The 13,838-nt window shown below is 45.3% G+C and overlaps 1 protein-coding gene across 1 annotated transcript in view; it reads left to right on the forward strand.

Annotated features, from left to right (window-relative positions):
- The window catches only part of ABHD2 (abhydrolase domain containing 2, acylglycerol lipase), a 44,659-nt gene that overhangs the window by 13,359 nt on the left and 17,462 nt on the right, over positions 1–13,838 (forward strand). The window contains exons 2-4 of the mRNA XM_048481902.1: positions 350–418; positions 1,752–1,953; positions 11,664–11,839. Coding sequence (XP_048337859.1) covers positions 1,760–1,953; positions 11,664–11,839 — 370 coding nt within the window. The 5' untranslated portion in view covers positions 350–418; positions 1,752–1,759. The remainder of the gene's footprint in view (positions 1–349; positions 419–1,751; positions 1,954–11,663; positions 11,840–13,838) is intronic.

The following is a 13,838-nucleotide window of genomic DNA, read 5'->3' on the forward strand; positions in this document are numbered from 1 at the left end:
CAACATTGAAATCATTTCACTTTTCAACAGTGTACTGTCATTGTAGCATATTTTCTTGTGGATAAGATTAGTTGCAATTTTAAAATTTCATATATGTCTATGGTGCAAATACAGATTACCATTTGCTAATGTTGTGGATTGTCTTACATAAAAAAATCTTCATATTACACATTTTAAATCCTTGGGGAAAATTGGAAGAAAAATATTCCTGGGCCTTCATGTCTCTTGACAGAACACTGTTACCTTTTGTATTACAGGTGGTTTTTACAGGAAGTCTGTATTTTATCTTGTACTTTGATAGATTATGACTGTGGCCAGTGAAATGAGACCTGTTTGTTTGTTTTTATAGATTGATGTGGATAGCAGAGCTTGCTTAGTGGATTCCTGAATTATCTGTATTTAAGAAGAAGTTGTGCAGGTGAGTTTTATATTCTTGAATGCACTGCTTGGGTAATGTTGAGAGCCACTCTGACTATTGTACATCTTGCCACCACTACTTCTTTGTCCCGAAAATTGCAACAGAAAGTTGATACGTTTATATTAAGTGTATATTTCCAATTGCGTGCTAATCTGAACTTTGTTGACAGAAATGTATTTCTTCCTTGGGTTGTTTATGTTCATGTCACTTGTATATCAACTGATGTGTGGCTTGCAATTTATAAATTTTGTGTCAGTCCTAAAATTTAGAAACAAGAGAAACTGCAGTAACAAATTCATCTTCAGTTACTCATCGGCATTTCATTTACCCCTCCCCCTCAATTGGCCATGCTGGCAGGCAGGGATGTAGGAAAGGGGGGTTCATGGGTTTAAACCCCCCATTCATGTCTGGGGGGGCGGGCACTCCTGCACCCCAGCTGTGTGCCCCTCCCACCCCAGCTGTGCCTCCCATTGGGCCCCGGCAACTGAGCAGCAGCGCTGCAAAGGAGTCAGTCCCACTCCCAATGAGAGGCCAGTGTGCATGCACGCATTAGAACTAAGGGAAGCCACCCGCACAGGCAGCCTGCATCGCACGCTTGCAAGCGGCAAGCCAACCGGCCGGGGAAAGAAAGTCTTGCCTCTCACAAGAGCTCCCAGGCTCAAAACCTACCGGTACTTCGTGGGAGCTGAGAGGTGAAACTTTCTTTCCCTGGTTGGCCAGCTGGCCAGTTTGCAGCTTGCAAGCATGCAATGCCAGCTGCCTGTGCGAGTGTCTTCCCTTAGTTCTGCTGCGCATGCGTGTGCCTACCCCACCCTCCCCCACCCCTGAACCCACCCCATTAAAAAGCTATACCTACGTCACTGCTGGCAGGGGTTGATGGGAATTGTAGTCCATGAACATCTGGAGCACCATAGGTTGGCCACCCCTAATGTAGATTATAATTCTTGGTTTTAATCAGGTAGTTCATTCTGCCCGAGCCTGGCTTGAGTTTTACAAATGGTACTTGCATGTGATGGAGCCAGCATGGTATAGTGGTTTAGAGCGGCTGATTCTAATCTGGAGAACCAGGTTCGATTCCGCGCCCCTCCACATGAAGCCTGCTGGGTGACCTTGGCCCATTCACCGTTCTCTCAGCCTATGTGGAGGCAGGCAGTGGCAAAGCACCCCTGAACCGTCTCTTGTCTTGAAAACCTTGCGGAGTCTCCATAAGTCAGCTGTGACTTGACCGCACACATGCACACACTTGTGTGTTCAAGCATTTCTACCAGTGCTATGATTAACTAAAAGGTTGGCATGTGGAAAGGGGTTTCTAATCACTGTTTTTCTTCCTCAGATTTCAAGATGGATGCCATCATGGAAACCCCTGAGCTGCCCGCAGTATTTGACGGGGTGAAGTTAGCTGCCGTAGCCGCCGTTCTCTACATCATTGTTCGCTGCCTCAACCTGAAGAGCCCGACTGCCCCTCCAGAATTGCTTTTTCAAGACACTCCTCTGTCCCGGTTCCTACTCAAATCCTGTCCTCTTCTGACCAAAGAGTGAGTTGTCAACTAAACTAAGCAAGGACGTAGGTATAGATTTGGGGGGGGGGGTCGGGGGGGCACACCCCCACCTGCCCCTAGGGCATGTCCACGCCTCCCCAAGCCCCACCCCAACCTAGCACTTATAAAAGCAGCTCTCCGAGGCCAGGGACGGCAGACTCCCCTCCCCTGCCCCCCACCAGCTGGGCTCTCAGCTGGCAGCCAGCAGTTCCTTCTGCCCTCCCCTCTGGGCAGAGGCATAGAGGGAAAATGGAGCCCAGTGGAAAATCTGAGTTTTGCTGCCCCCCCCCCCCCCACCGGCAGCCGCTGCGATGCTGGAATCCACCCCCAAACAGCATCACTTTCAATGGTGTTTAAACTAGAAAGCCCAAATTCTCCTTCTAAATCCACCTTAAAGGGAGAATCTGGGGTCCCCAGTTAAACAACATTGAAAGTGATACTGTTTGGGGGTGGATTGTCCCCCACCCTGAAACAGCATCACTTTCAATGTGGCGTAGTGGTTAAGAGCAGGTACATTCTAACCTGGAGGAACAGGGTTTGATTCCCTGCTCTGCCGCTTGAGCTGTGGAGGCTTATCTGGGGAATTCAGATTAGCCTGTGAACTCCCACACACGCCAGCTGGGTGACCTTGGGCTAGTCACAGCTTTTAGGAGCTCTCTCAGCCCCACCCACCTCACAGGGTGTTTGTTGTGAGGGGGGAAGGGCAAGGAGATTGTGAGCTCCTTTGAGTCTCCTACAGGAGAGAAAGGGGGATATATATCCAAACTGTTCTTCTTCTTCTAAACTGAGGACCTCAGATTCTCCCTTTAAATCCATGCTGAAGGGGGTGGATTTAAAAGGAGAATCTGGGGAAATATGGGGGGTGCCTGCTGTCAGGGGTGCAATTGTTAAGCTAGAAGCACCAAACTTTCAGGGTATCTTTAGGAGACTCTCCTAAAAGTTTGGTGAAGTTTGCTTCAGGGGGTCCAAAGTTATGGACCCTCAAAGGTGGAGCCCCCTCTCCTATTAGCTCCCATTGGAAACAATGGAGGATGGGGGCACCCCCTTTGGGAGTCCATAACTTTGGACCCCCTGAACGAAGCCTCACGAAACCTGGGTAGTGTCATCAGGAGAGTCCCCCAAACAATCCCTGAAAGTTTAGTTCTGCTAGCCTAAACAATGCGCCCCTGCAGGCCAAAAACCAAAAAAACCCACTAAAAACCCAGAAACGGTTTTTAAAACCCGGTTTTTAAAACCCAGAAACGGGGGGGGGGGGGGGGGGGGCTTTGGACATGAATGGGGGGTTGAACCCGAGAAACCCCCCCTTACCTACGTCCTTGAAGCAAAGAAATGTTTATAGGTAAGTCAGACAAGAGGCAGTCTTGAGAAACCAAAGTGTGGGAAGAGCTCCTTTGCTGCTGGCTCAGCAGAAAAGCAGCCTAGTTTCCCCTTTGGAAACCAAGCCTGAAAGGGCACATTCACAGTTTACTTTTTGGTCTGCCCAGACAAGCTTGGAAGCACGTGTATTAAAACAGTGATGCTCAGCTTGACTGTGTCTCCCTGTTTCATACAGTAACAAGCTTGGACTTCCCGTCAGTTTTTTTGCTTAACCTGTCAAAGAGACATCTAGTCTAGCAGGCTACATTCAGCAGAAGTCAACAAGATTCTTTCAGCTGCTCACCACCAAAGCAGGAAGGTGATTTCCTTCTAGCATTTTTGCCAAATAAATAGTCTTCTAACATCCAGGAGGACCAGTCAAGTGTCAGAGAGAGAGAGAGAGAGAGAGAGAAATTCACACAGTTGTGCAGTTCATTCATGTATCCTGAAAAAAACCATGTAAAACTAGGGTTCCTCAATATGTTTAAAGGAGAAGAAGAGAAGAGTTTGGATTTATATCCTCCTTTCTCTTCTGTAGGGAGTCTCCTGTAGGGAGACTCGAACGGGCTTACAATCTCCTTTCCCTTCCCACTCCCCCGCAACAAGCACCCTGTGAGGTGGGTGGGGCTGAGAGAGCTCCGAAGAGCTGTGACTAGCCCAAGGTTACCCAGCTGGCGTGTGTTGGAGTGCACAAGCTAATCTAGTTCACCAGATAAGCCTCCACAGCTCCAGTAGCAGAGCTGGGAATACAACCCGGTTCTTCAGATTAGAGTGCACCTGCTCTTCATCATTATGCCATTGCTGCTTCCACAGGTGGATTAAACCCCCACCCCACCCCCCTTTCCCCAGATGGGGCTCTTTGCTGCAAGAAAAGAGTCATTTTACAAACAGCAGTTGCTAGCTCCACTTCAGCATCAATATTTAAAATGCATTAGCTGTTTAATCAGTTGAAACTCGTATTCCTTAGTCGTGACAGCATTTAACCCAGATTTAAGTTTCCAAAGCTACAATCCTGCACATTTTCTTGGAAGTAAGCCCACTTGAACACAGTAGTGCTTCCTTCTGAGCAAATGTGCCTGAGTTCGGCTGAAAATAGTTAAATGAAAACTTTGTTCACAGTTAATCTACTTGCAAAATGTGTGGAATTTTAATTGCTGTGCTCTCCATGGAATTTCATGAGCCTTGTTATGGCTTAAGGGATTTTCCCCTTAATATAGTATGAATAGAACACACTATGTTTCCTCTTCTAGCAAAGCTAGCTCGTAGCAATCAAGTTTCTAAAAGAGAGCATGTGGCAATGGCACAAGTGGAACATAGCTGGCAAAATTTGATTTCACTTCGTTTCCATATGACCAGATGTATGGATTTAGTTTATTCTGCTTGCCTCAAATCATTTTGCAGTAGCAGACTCTTGTCATAATGCTGTGTTGTTGTTTGTGGGTTTATTTTTGTATTGAAAGAGCACAAAGCATGTGAAAGTTATTTTAATTCAATTTTTCTTAGCTAAAACAGTTTAAAACAGGTAAGTACAGAATAAGAATAAGTACACTTATCATAAGGACTCTCACTTGGCAGCTAGGTAGTTCTGAAAAGAATACTTCTCGATCTGAATCAACATAAACATGGTGTATCTTGGGCATTAGTGATAAACTAATGAACATCACCCTTTTCTCTACTAAATCTTATTATAAAAGTTCATCAACCTTCAAATTTACTAGTCATCAGATCTTTGGGGTTCTCTCTGGTTTCCGGGCTGTATGGCCGTGTTCTAGCAGCATCCTCTCCTGACGTTTCGCCTGCATCTGTGGCTGGCATCTTCAGAGGATCTGATGGTAGGGCACACATCCTACCATCAGATCCTCTGAAGATGCCAGCCACAGATGCAGGCGAAACGTCAGGAGAGAATGCTGCTAGAACACGGCCATACAGCCCGAAAACCAGACAGCACCCCAGTGATTCCAGCCATGAAAGCCTTCGACAATACATCAGATCTTTTTTTTCTTTTTTATCTGTTCAGTTTATCATAAGTTTCCAAAAGTTCCAAAGCAAACTTCCTTTATTTAGACAACCATTATTGAATGTATTAATCTCCAGAATTCTCAGGCCTCATCAGAAGTCCACCGTAAGTGATAGAACATCCCTTCATGCTGTTTGCATTTCCAACACTTATTTGAAACATTCTTATATATTTTTGCCAATTTATCTGGAGTCATATACCAAGGATATCATTTTATAAAAGTTCTCTTTCCGATTAGCAGTGTATATTTAAGCTCTTGTGACCACTTGTTCTCCTGTTGCTTTAATTGAATGTTGCATCCAAAATTCATAGCCCATTTTATCGTACGCTCCTTTCCTTCTTCTCCTGATGCAACACTGATGAGCTTATCTCCAATAAACTACTTTTATGGATAGTCTAATCAACTGAGCACTGTAGCTGCTACGTTAAGTGGTGTGTCTAGCACGATTTTTAATTTTGAATACGTTTTCCAGCCGATACGAACAGGGGTGTAGATGGCTTGTTTCCTGTGCTTAGACGATTTGCTACTGGGTTCCTTTGTAGAGAGTGAGCGTAGTGTCCTAGTTAAGAGCAGCAGACTCTAATCTGGTGAACTGGATTTGCTTCCCCACTCCTGCACACAAAACCCTCTGGGTGGCCTTGGGCCAGTCCCAGTTCTTTCCAAAATCTCTCAGCCCCACCTACCTCACAAGGTGTCTGTTGTAGGAAGAGAATAAGTTTGTAAGCCTCTTTGAGACTCTTTATGGTTGACAAAAGTGGGGTATGAATCCAAACTCTTCTTCTACTTTTCTGAATGATCTCAAGTGTTGGCTGCCAAGCGAATGCATTTGTCAGAACATGATCCTATGTTCCATAGCGGTGCTCAGGAGGTTGGTGATCAAAGATGAGCAAGTTACATTCCCCGCACCTCAAGAATCAGCATAGTGTAGTGGTGAAGAGCCAGTGGACTCTAATCTGGAGAACCAGATTTGATTCCCCACTCTTCCACACGAGCAGCTGAGTCTTATCTGGTGAACTGAATTCATTCCCCCCCCTTCTACATTCCTGCTGGGTGACCTTGGGCTAGTCACAGTTCTCTCCGAACTCTCCCAGCTGCACCTGCCTCACAAGGTGCCTGTTGTGGAAAGAGGGAGGGAAAGAGGGAGTTTGTAAGTCCCGTTGAGTCTCCTTATAGGGGAGAAAGGGGAATATAAACCCAAACTCTTCTTCTTCAAGGGCATTATATTCCCAACGGGAAAAGCATTTCACAAATATTCCCTTAACATGCTGAGTCCCCTACTTAGCAAGGGACATTTCTTTTGAAATGATTTTTTTCTAACAGGGCCTGAACTTATATTGAATGGTGCATTTCTGTATATTCAGCCTGCTCTGAACGTTGGCAGAATTAGTTTGCGTGACAGCCTTCTTAACAGTTGTTGAAAAGCTCTGGGATGAGAAGATTGCAGAACAGAGGTCAGCATGCCCTTGATCTGGGGTCCGGACAAGGGTTATCAGTTTTCTGACTCAGCTGGGAACACTCTGAGATACCTTATCAGTCCTCTATCACCATACAGCAGAAATATTTTACTGAGAAAAAAACCACTCCCTGGTAACATTTCTGTGGATAAAAATATATAGTTCCCTGTCTTGGACCAGTGTTTGCTCATGCATCTTTCAGTACTGCTTTATATTACTTTTGTCTATCTCGCAAGCACTGTGCATCTTCCAGAAGAGGGAAGCTTCAGTGTAAACATGACCTTATCATGAGAAAAGGATGAAGCCGGAAGTTGTCACATATTCTTTTCCTGCTGTGGTGGGAAATGCTTTACTTCATAAAGGAAGTGTAGAGAGATTGATGCGAGAACAGGAAAAATAGGTTACTGCACTCAAGTTGTGCAAGAATTCAGCCTTCCTTCTGGGAGTGAATTGTTGGTGGAACCACAGTTGTGGAACCACTGAGGTTAAATATTTGACTAAATTTTCTGAGCGTAGTAAGTAAATATAGTAAAAAAAAACACAGTAGCCTGCTACTCTGCTCAGAGAGGATATTACTAGGCTTGCCAGCTCCAGGTTGGGAAATACCTGGAGATTTTGGGGGGTGGAGCCTTAGGGTGGGGTTTGGGGAGGGGCGGGACTCTAGACCCTTCCAGGAGTTTGACCACCCTAGATACAACCCACAAAGTTTTCCTTCCATTTAATTGTAGGCTGTGGGTTTGTACTGAGTCGAGCCTTTTGCTTCTGTAAACACAAGCAAGTACAGAAAAGAATTGTTCTTGGGAAATTGTCCTTAAACTACAACTTTACAAATGTCTGAAAAGCCAGCATGGTGTAATGATTAAGAATGATGGACTCTAATCTGGAGAACCAGATTTGGTTTCCCGTTTCTCTACATGAGCAGTAGACTCTAATCTGGAGAACCGGGTTTGATTCCCCGTTCCTCCACATGAGCGGTGGACTCTAATCTGGTGAACTCCACATGAAGCCTGCTGGGTGACCTTGGGCTAGTCCCAGTTCTTTGGAACACTCTCAGCCCCGCCTACTTCACAAGGTGTCTGTTGTGGCGAGAGGAAGGGAAAGGAGTTTGTAAGCTGCTTTGAGGCTCCTTAACGGTAGAGAAAAGCGGAGTAAAAAAGCCAACTCTTCTCTAGATAAAGTTTCGTAAAGCTTTAAAACCTCATTCTAATTTGTAGGTACCTGAAGTTATGCTTAATGCCAATATGTGGCATTTGATAGCTGGAAATCAGGAGTTCTTTCTTTACTGATAGGTGGAACCCCAGTCTCCTTTAGAGTGACATTAGCGCAAATAACACAGCTGGATTAATGCATCTCTCTTGTCAAGTTTATTTAGAAATTGAAACTGAGTCCATTTTGCATGTTTCTCTTGTATGTAATTAACATGACTTGTACAACGTTGGCATTAATGTTATAATGCTGCTGTATTACTGGTGCAGAATAATAGAGTTGGAGGAAACCACAAGGGCCATCGAGTCCAACCCCCTGCCATGCAGGAAGACACAATCAGAGCACTCTTGACAGATGGCCATCCAGCCTCTGTTTAAAAACTTCCAAAGAAGGAGATGCCACCCTCTGAGTCAATGTATTCCCCTGTCAAACCGTCCTTACTGTCAGGAAGTTCTCCCTGATCTTTAGGTGGAATCTCTTTCCCAGCACCTTGAATCCATTACTCATTATCCTTGTCTCTAGAGCAGCAGCAAACACGCTTACTCCATCTCATTCTGGAACTGCAAACAAAGAGTCTCTTCACGAGTGTCTTCAAAACACTGGTCTAATATACTTAACCACTGGAAGTGTAACCTGGAAATTAAAAGAATACAGCGGAGCTGTTTACGAAATTGATCTGCCTAATTAGATTGTGCTGATAGCCTGCAATAAATAATTCTGCTGGCAACACTAAACACTGCACAGATTTATGAAGGCCATGTTAGTGTGTCTGTGAATGAGCTGGGTAGAATTGTGTATCTGGTCAATTGCGTGCTTGTTATTCGCCACACTTGCATGGTTGCAACCTCTCTGAAACAGTGGTAGGTTACTTTTTTGTTGCATTATGGAGTCAATAGCAGTTCTTTAAGCTCACAGGAGCGGAGTCCTTCGTATGCACAGGTGTGCCTCACCCTTATTTATGTGCTGATGCTCTTGCCTGTCCATGCTCTTCTCTCCTTTTATTATTTGTGGAAGAAGCATCATAGCCAGACACACCCACGCATGTCAATGCCTCGGCAACCGGATCAGCCATACTTTGCATTAGCTGTGTGACCAAAAACCCTTTATACAAATTTGGACAGGCTGGACTTGAGCACGTTCTTAAACATCTTCCCCAGTACAGTTTGTCATTAGCGTAATGCCCTGTTAACTGCCCTAATAATGTTGCCACTGGACAAATGCCAACTCCGGAATTGGCATATACGAGGTGCTTAAACATTCCAGGGGAACAGCATTTATGTTGTGTGTTCTTTTCAATATGTGTCCTCATATATAATATAATGAAGTGTTTAGGATTCTGTGAGTACCCCAATGTTGGGCAGCTGCATCCATGGGCCGGGCGCCTACCTGCTGCACCCAAAGAGGCTTTCCAGTAGCACGTGGAGGTCAGAAAGCCTCCATTCTGCCGAGTCATTCCAATGGGCTTCACCACACTTAAGCCGGAAAAAGCTGAAGCGTGGACTATGACCCATTGATGTAATGCTGGCAGAGGCCAGGAGGAACCTGACTAATGTCGGCTCCCCCCGTGACCCCGCCTCTGACCCGTACCCACCACACCGGTAGTGAAACACTGGTGCGGCATTCACACAGCATTCCAGGACCGGAGTGGGGTGGCAGTAGCTGCACACCAGCAGAGTCACCCCTCCTCTGGGATAAGTGCCCCAAGGAGGGTGAATCCGCCAGTGAAGCTGGTGCATCTTTGCTGCCGCTGCCGCCGCCGCCGCTGCCACCACCACCTTTGGATGGGGCTCGTAGTCTTTTTCTGTTTCTTTGTATAGGACATATGCATTGCACTTTGCAACAGGGAGACACACCAAGCTGTATCTCTGGGACTGTTCCCTACTTAAGATGATTCCTTTTGCCTCTGTATTGCTTCTGAGAACCAGTGTGGTGTAGGGGTTAAGAGCAGGTGGATTCTAATCTGGAGAACCGGGTTGGATTCCCCACTCCTCCACCTGAGTCGCAGAGGCTTATCTGGTGAATCAGATGTGTTTCCTGCTGGGTGACCTTGGGCTAGTCACAGTTCTTCCTAAATTCTCTTAGCCCCACCTGCCTCATGAGGTGTCTGTTGTGGGGAGAGGAAGGGAAAGGAGTTTGTTAGCCACCTTGAGTCTCCTTACAGGAGAGAAAGGTGGGGTATAAATCCAAACTCTTCTTCTCTTCATCTGTGTTGTGTGTTGGTGTCGTTTCTTCGAAGCATGCAGGGAGGCTTCTTGCGTCATCTGCTTTTTGTTCATGGTGTTGCATCTGGCCGGCTGATTGCTGCCAGTTGTTCTGGCATTTTTTAATTAATAGAACCATCAGCTTCCTCCCCTCCCTGCCCTCTTCCATCCTACTTTCCTCTTCTGTTCACTAGAAACCACAGACAAGAGACAAAAAACTGTTTTCTTTGGCATGGAGCCTTGTAACTTTCCTGATAAGACCTGGTACACACATTCTTCCCTTCTTCGAAAGGAAACACTTGCATAAGTGCTCTGAGCGGCACAGGAGTAGTTTCAAGGGTCACTCCATCACACCCAGTGTCAGACACAGTTTATCTGATGCTGAATATGATTAAATGTTACTTGAAAGGGTGGGGCTCCAAGCCCTTTTATAGTTGCCATAAAGCATCCTCGGTGGCCCTCGTTGCTGGGTGTGGCTGCTTCTTCTTTGTCATCAGGCTGGGCAGGTCGGCCAACGAGCAGGTCTCTCACTGGGGCAGAGTGCTGATGCTCTTGTTTCAAATAGACACTGATACAGCCCTCATGTTTTTCTTTTTTAAAAAAATATTTAATGCGGTTTATAACAGTAATATATTAAAAAATTGAAATATTGAAGATTTTTACACTATTCATAGTGAGGGGAAAAGGAAGAAAGTAGAGGAGAGAAAGTGAGATCAGGATAACAGAAAAAGAAAGCAAGTAGGGTAATATTACTTAAAAGAGTAATATACCCATATAGTTTAGCAACAGACTATATAATATAGTGACTTCCCCCTTAGTCAGCTAACCATTGTTAAGTCAGAACAGGTATATATAGACTAACAAAGATGAAAAGTCAAGAAACAGCTGATCACGTCCTGCATCACTTCCCCTGTATAGCATTGCTAGGATTAGGTTGCTTGAACCTTTATTTCTGGGTAGCAGTGAACTTACTGAGCAAGAAAAGACTGTCTTTCTTTTAAATAATGAAGTCACAGATGTTCTTGAACAGACAGCTACATTTCTTTGCTCTGTAATTCTTAAATGATCTTAATTTTATATTATTCAGCACTATAGTTATTTTAATGTCGACTGTTTTACACCTGTTGTGCCCAAGTCTTTTTTTTATAACCTTGTTTAAACTTATATGCCAATAAAGGTTCCATATTGATTGATTGATTGTTTGATTGATTGATTGACTAACAATAGACATTTACTCAAAATTAAAGACAGTTTCTTGCAGATTATAAAAAATCGGAAACCAAACAAATTAGTTTTATTTACACATGTTTAACTAAACTAGGTATACTACATCTTTGGGCTATAACCAAGGTTTCCACGTTACGCTGTAGGTTTTATTAGAGTCATTTTTTTAGACAGAGTAACAGTCTGTCCCCCATATTAAATTCCTGGCTCTCATGTTTTTCTAACAAATGAATTTGTTTCCTTTTTAGGTACATTCCACCTCTGATCTGGGGGAAGAGCGGGCACATCCAAACTGCCCTTTACGGGAAGATGGGGAGAGTGAGCTCGCCGAACCCATACGGGATCCGCAAGTACCTCACGATGTCGGACGGCGCAACAGCAACTTTTGACCTCTTTGAACCTCTGGCAGAACACTGCACTGGAGGTTAGACGAACAGCTGCATCACAGCCTTGCCTGACGGGGGGGGGCAACAATGCCACTCGTTTGGAGTACCGTAGGCAGTGAGCCACATTTCCAAATCCTGGGCCAAATATTCTGTGTTCTACCTTGTCTATAAGTGGTTGATTCTAGCAGGAATGGTTTTTTAAAAAAAAAAAATAGCTAGCTGATCCAATCAGCCTTGATTTGTAGTTCGGGAGTGAGTACAGAAGGGAAATTCCTGTGACCGTTAAAAAATAAAGAGAAGCAGAAGAAGAGTTGGATTTATAATTCCCCCTTTCTCTCCTGTAGGAGACTCAAAGGGGCTTACAAACTCCTTTCCCTTCCCCCTCACAACAAACACCCTGTGAGGTAAGTGGGGCTGAGAGAGCTCCAAAGAACTGTGACTAGCCCAAGGTCACTCAGCTGAAGCGTGTTGGAGTGCACAGGCTAATCTGAATTCCCCAGATAAGCCTCCACAGCTCAGGCGTCAGAGCAGGGAATCAAACCCGGTTCCTCCAGATTAGAGTACACCTGCTCTTTTTAACCCACTCACATGTATACACTGCTGTGCTTGGGAGGCAACCTTGGTGAGGTGTAGCGGATGGATTTAAGGTGTTAAAATCCCCAATTGTGCCCTGGAAACTTGCTGGGTGACCTTGGGCCGATCACCCGCACTCAGCCTTGGCCCTGGCAAGTGTTTGGATGGAAGGCCTCCAAGGAATACCAGGGGTATAACATCAAGGCAGGCACTGGCAACCCACCTCTCGACACCTCTGGCCTTGAAAACCCAAGAAGGTCGCCATAGGTCGGCTGTGACTTGACAGTAAAATAATCATAGCAATATGATTTGAAAATCGAAATTCAAAAACTATGGCACAAACCAGCTGAAGCCGTCACAATGGTTATCAGCACCCTGGCCGCCTTTCTGAAAACACTAGAGCTGCACTTTTCAAATCAGCAAAATCAACATCTGACAAAGCCAAAAGGCAGCCCTGCTGGGATCCACACAAATACGATATTGATACGTTACAATGCCCAAGGCGTCTGGGTGAGGCTCGAATTGTAACGAAAGGCCAACTGCGAGCTAAAGAGCTGGCAGCTGTGATATCACACAAAATTAAATAATGATAATAATGCCGAGGAGTAAACTGGATGTGTTGTCTATAGGATGTTTCCAGCGTGGTGTTGTGGTTAAGAGCAGGTGCACTCTAATCTGGTGAACAGGATTTGATTCCCTGCTCTGCCACTTGAGCTGTGGAAGCTTATCTTGTGCACTTCAACACACACCAGCTTGGATGACCTTGGGCTAGTCACAGTTCTTCGGAGCTCTCTCAGCCCCACCCACCTTGTTGGGGGGGGGGGAAGAGATTGTCAGCCCCTTTGAGTCTCCTTGCAGGAGAGAAAGGAGGGATATAAATCCAGCTCTTCCTCTTGTTCTTCTTTTAATTAAATGCAGAACCCCCTTTCTAAAAGAGGGTTATTATAATGTACTGGGCTTGAGAGGCAGGGTCAGGAAAATGGCCTGGTGAAGAAATGGACCCCCCCCCCCCTTCACTGCAGTCCCAGTCAGAACCAGGCCCTGCTGGGCAGTGGAAACAAATGCTGTGGGAACTTGTGGCTGCTGCTTGACTTTGGGTTTCTGTAGCAGCCATGAGTTTAATTTGGCTGTGAGTGTGTACAGGAAGTAGGAAGTTGCTCCTAAGTACTCAAGACATATTTCACCATCAAACTGGACCATTTGCCAGAAATGGAAGAGTTAGTTCCAGCTTCTCTCCCAGTGCAGGTGACAGGTCAATGAACTGTAGAGCATTAAGAAGAGGAGGAATTTGGATTTATACCCCACCTTTCTCTCCTGTAAGGAGACTCAAGGTGGCTTACAAGCTCCTTTCTCTTCCTCTTTCCACAACAGACTCCTTGTGAGGTAGGTGGGGCTGAGAGAGGTCTGAAGAACTGTGACTAGCCCAAGGTCACCTGGCAGGAATGTAGGAGCCTCTCTCTTTTT

Source organism: Sphaerodactylus townsendi, linkage group LG17 (genome assembly GCF_021028975.2).
Source record: "Sphaerodactylus townsendi isolate TG3544 linkage group LG17, MPM_Stown_v2.3, whole genome shotgun sequence".
Taxonomy (NCBI): domain Eukaryota; kingdom Metazoa; phylum Chordata; class Lepidosauria; order Squamata; family Sphaerodactylidae; genus Sphaerodactylus; species Sphaerodactylus townsendi.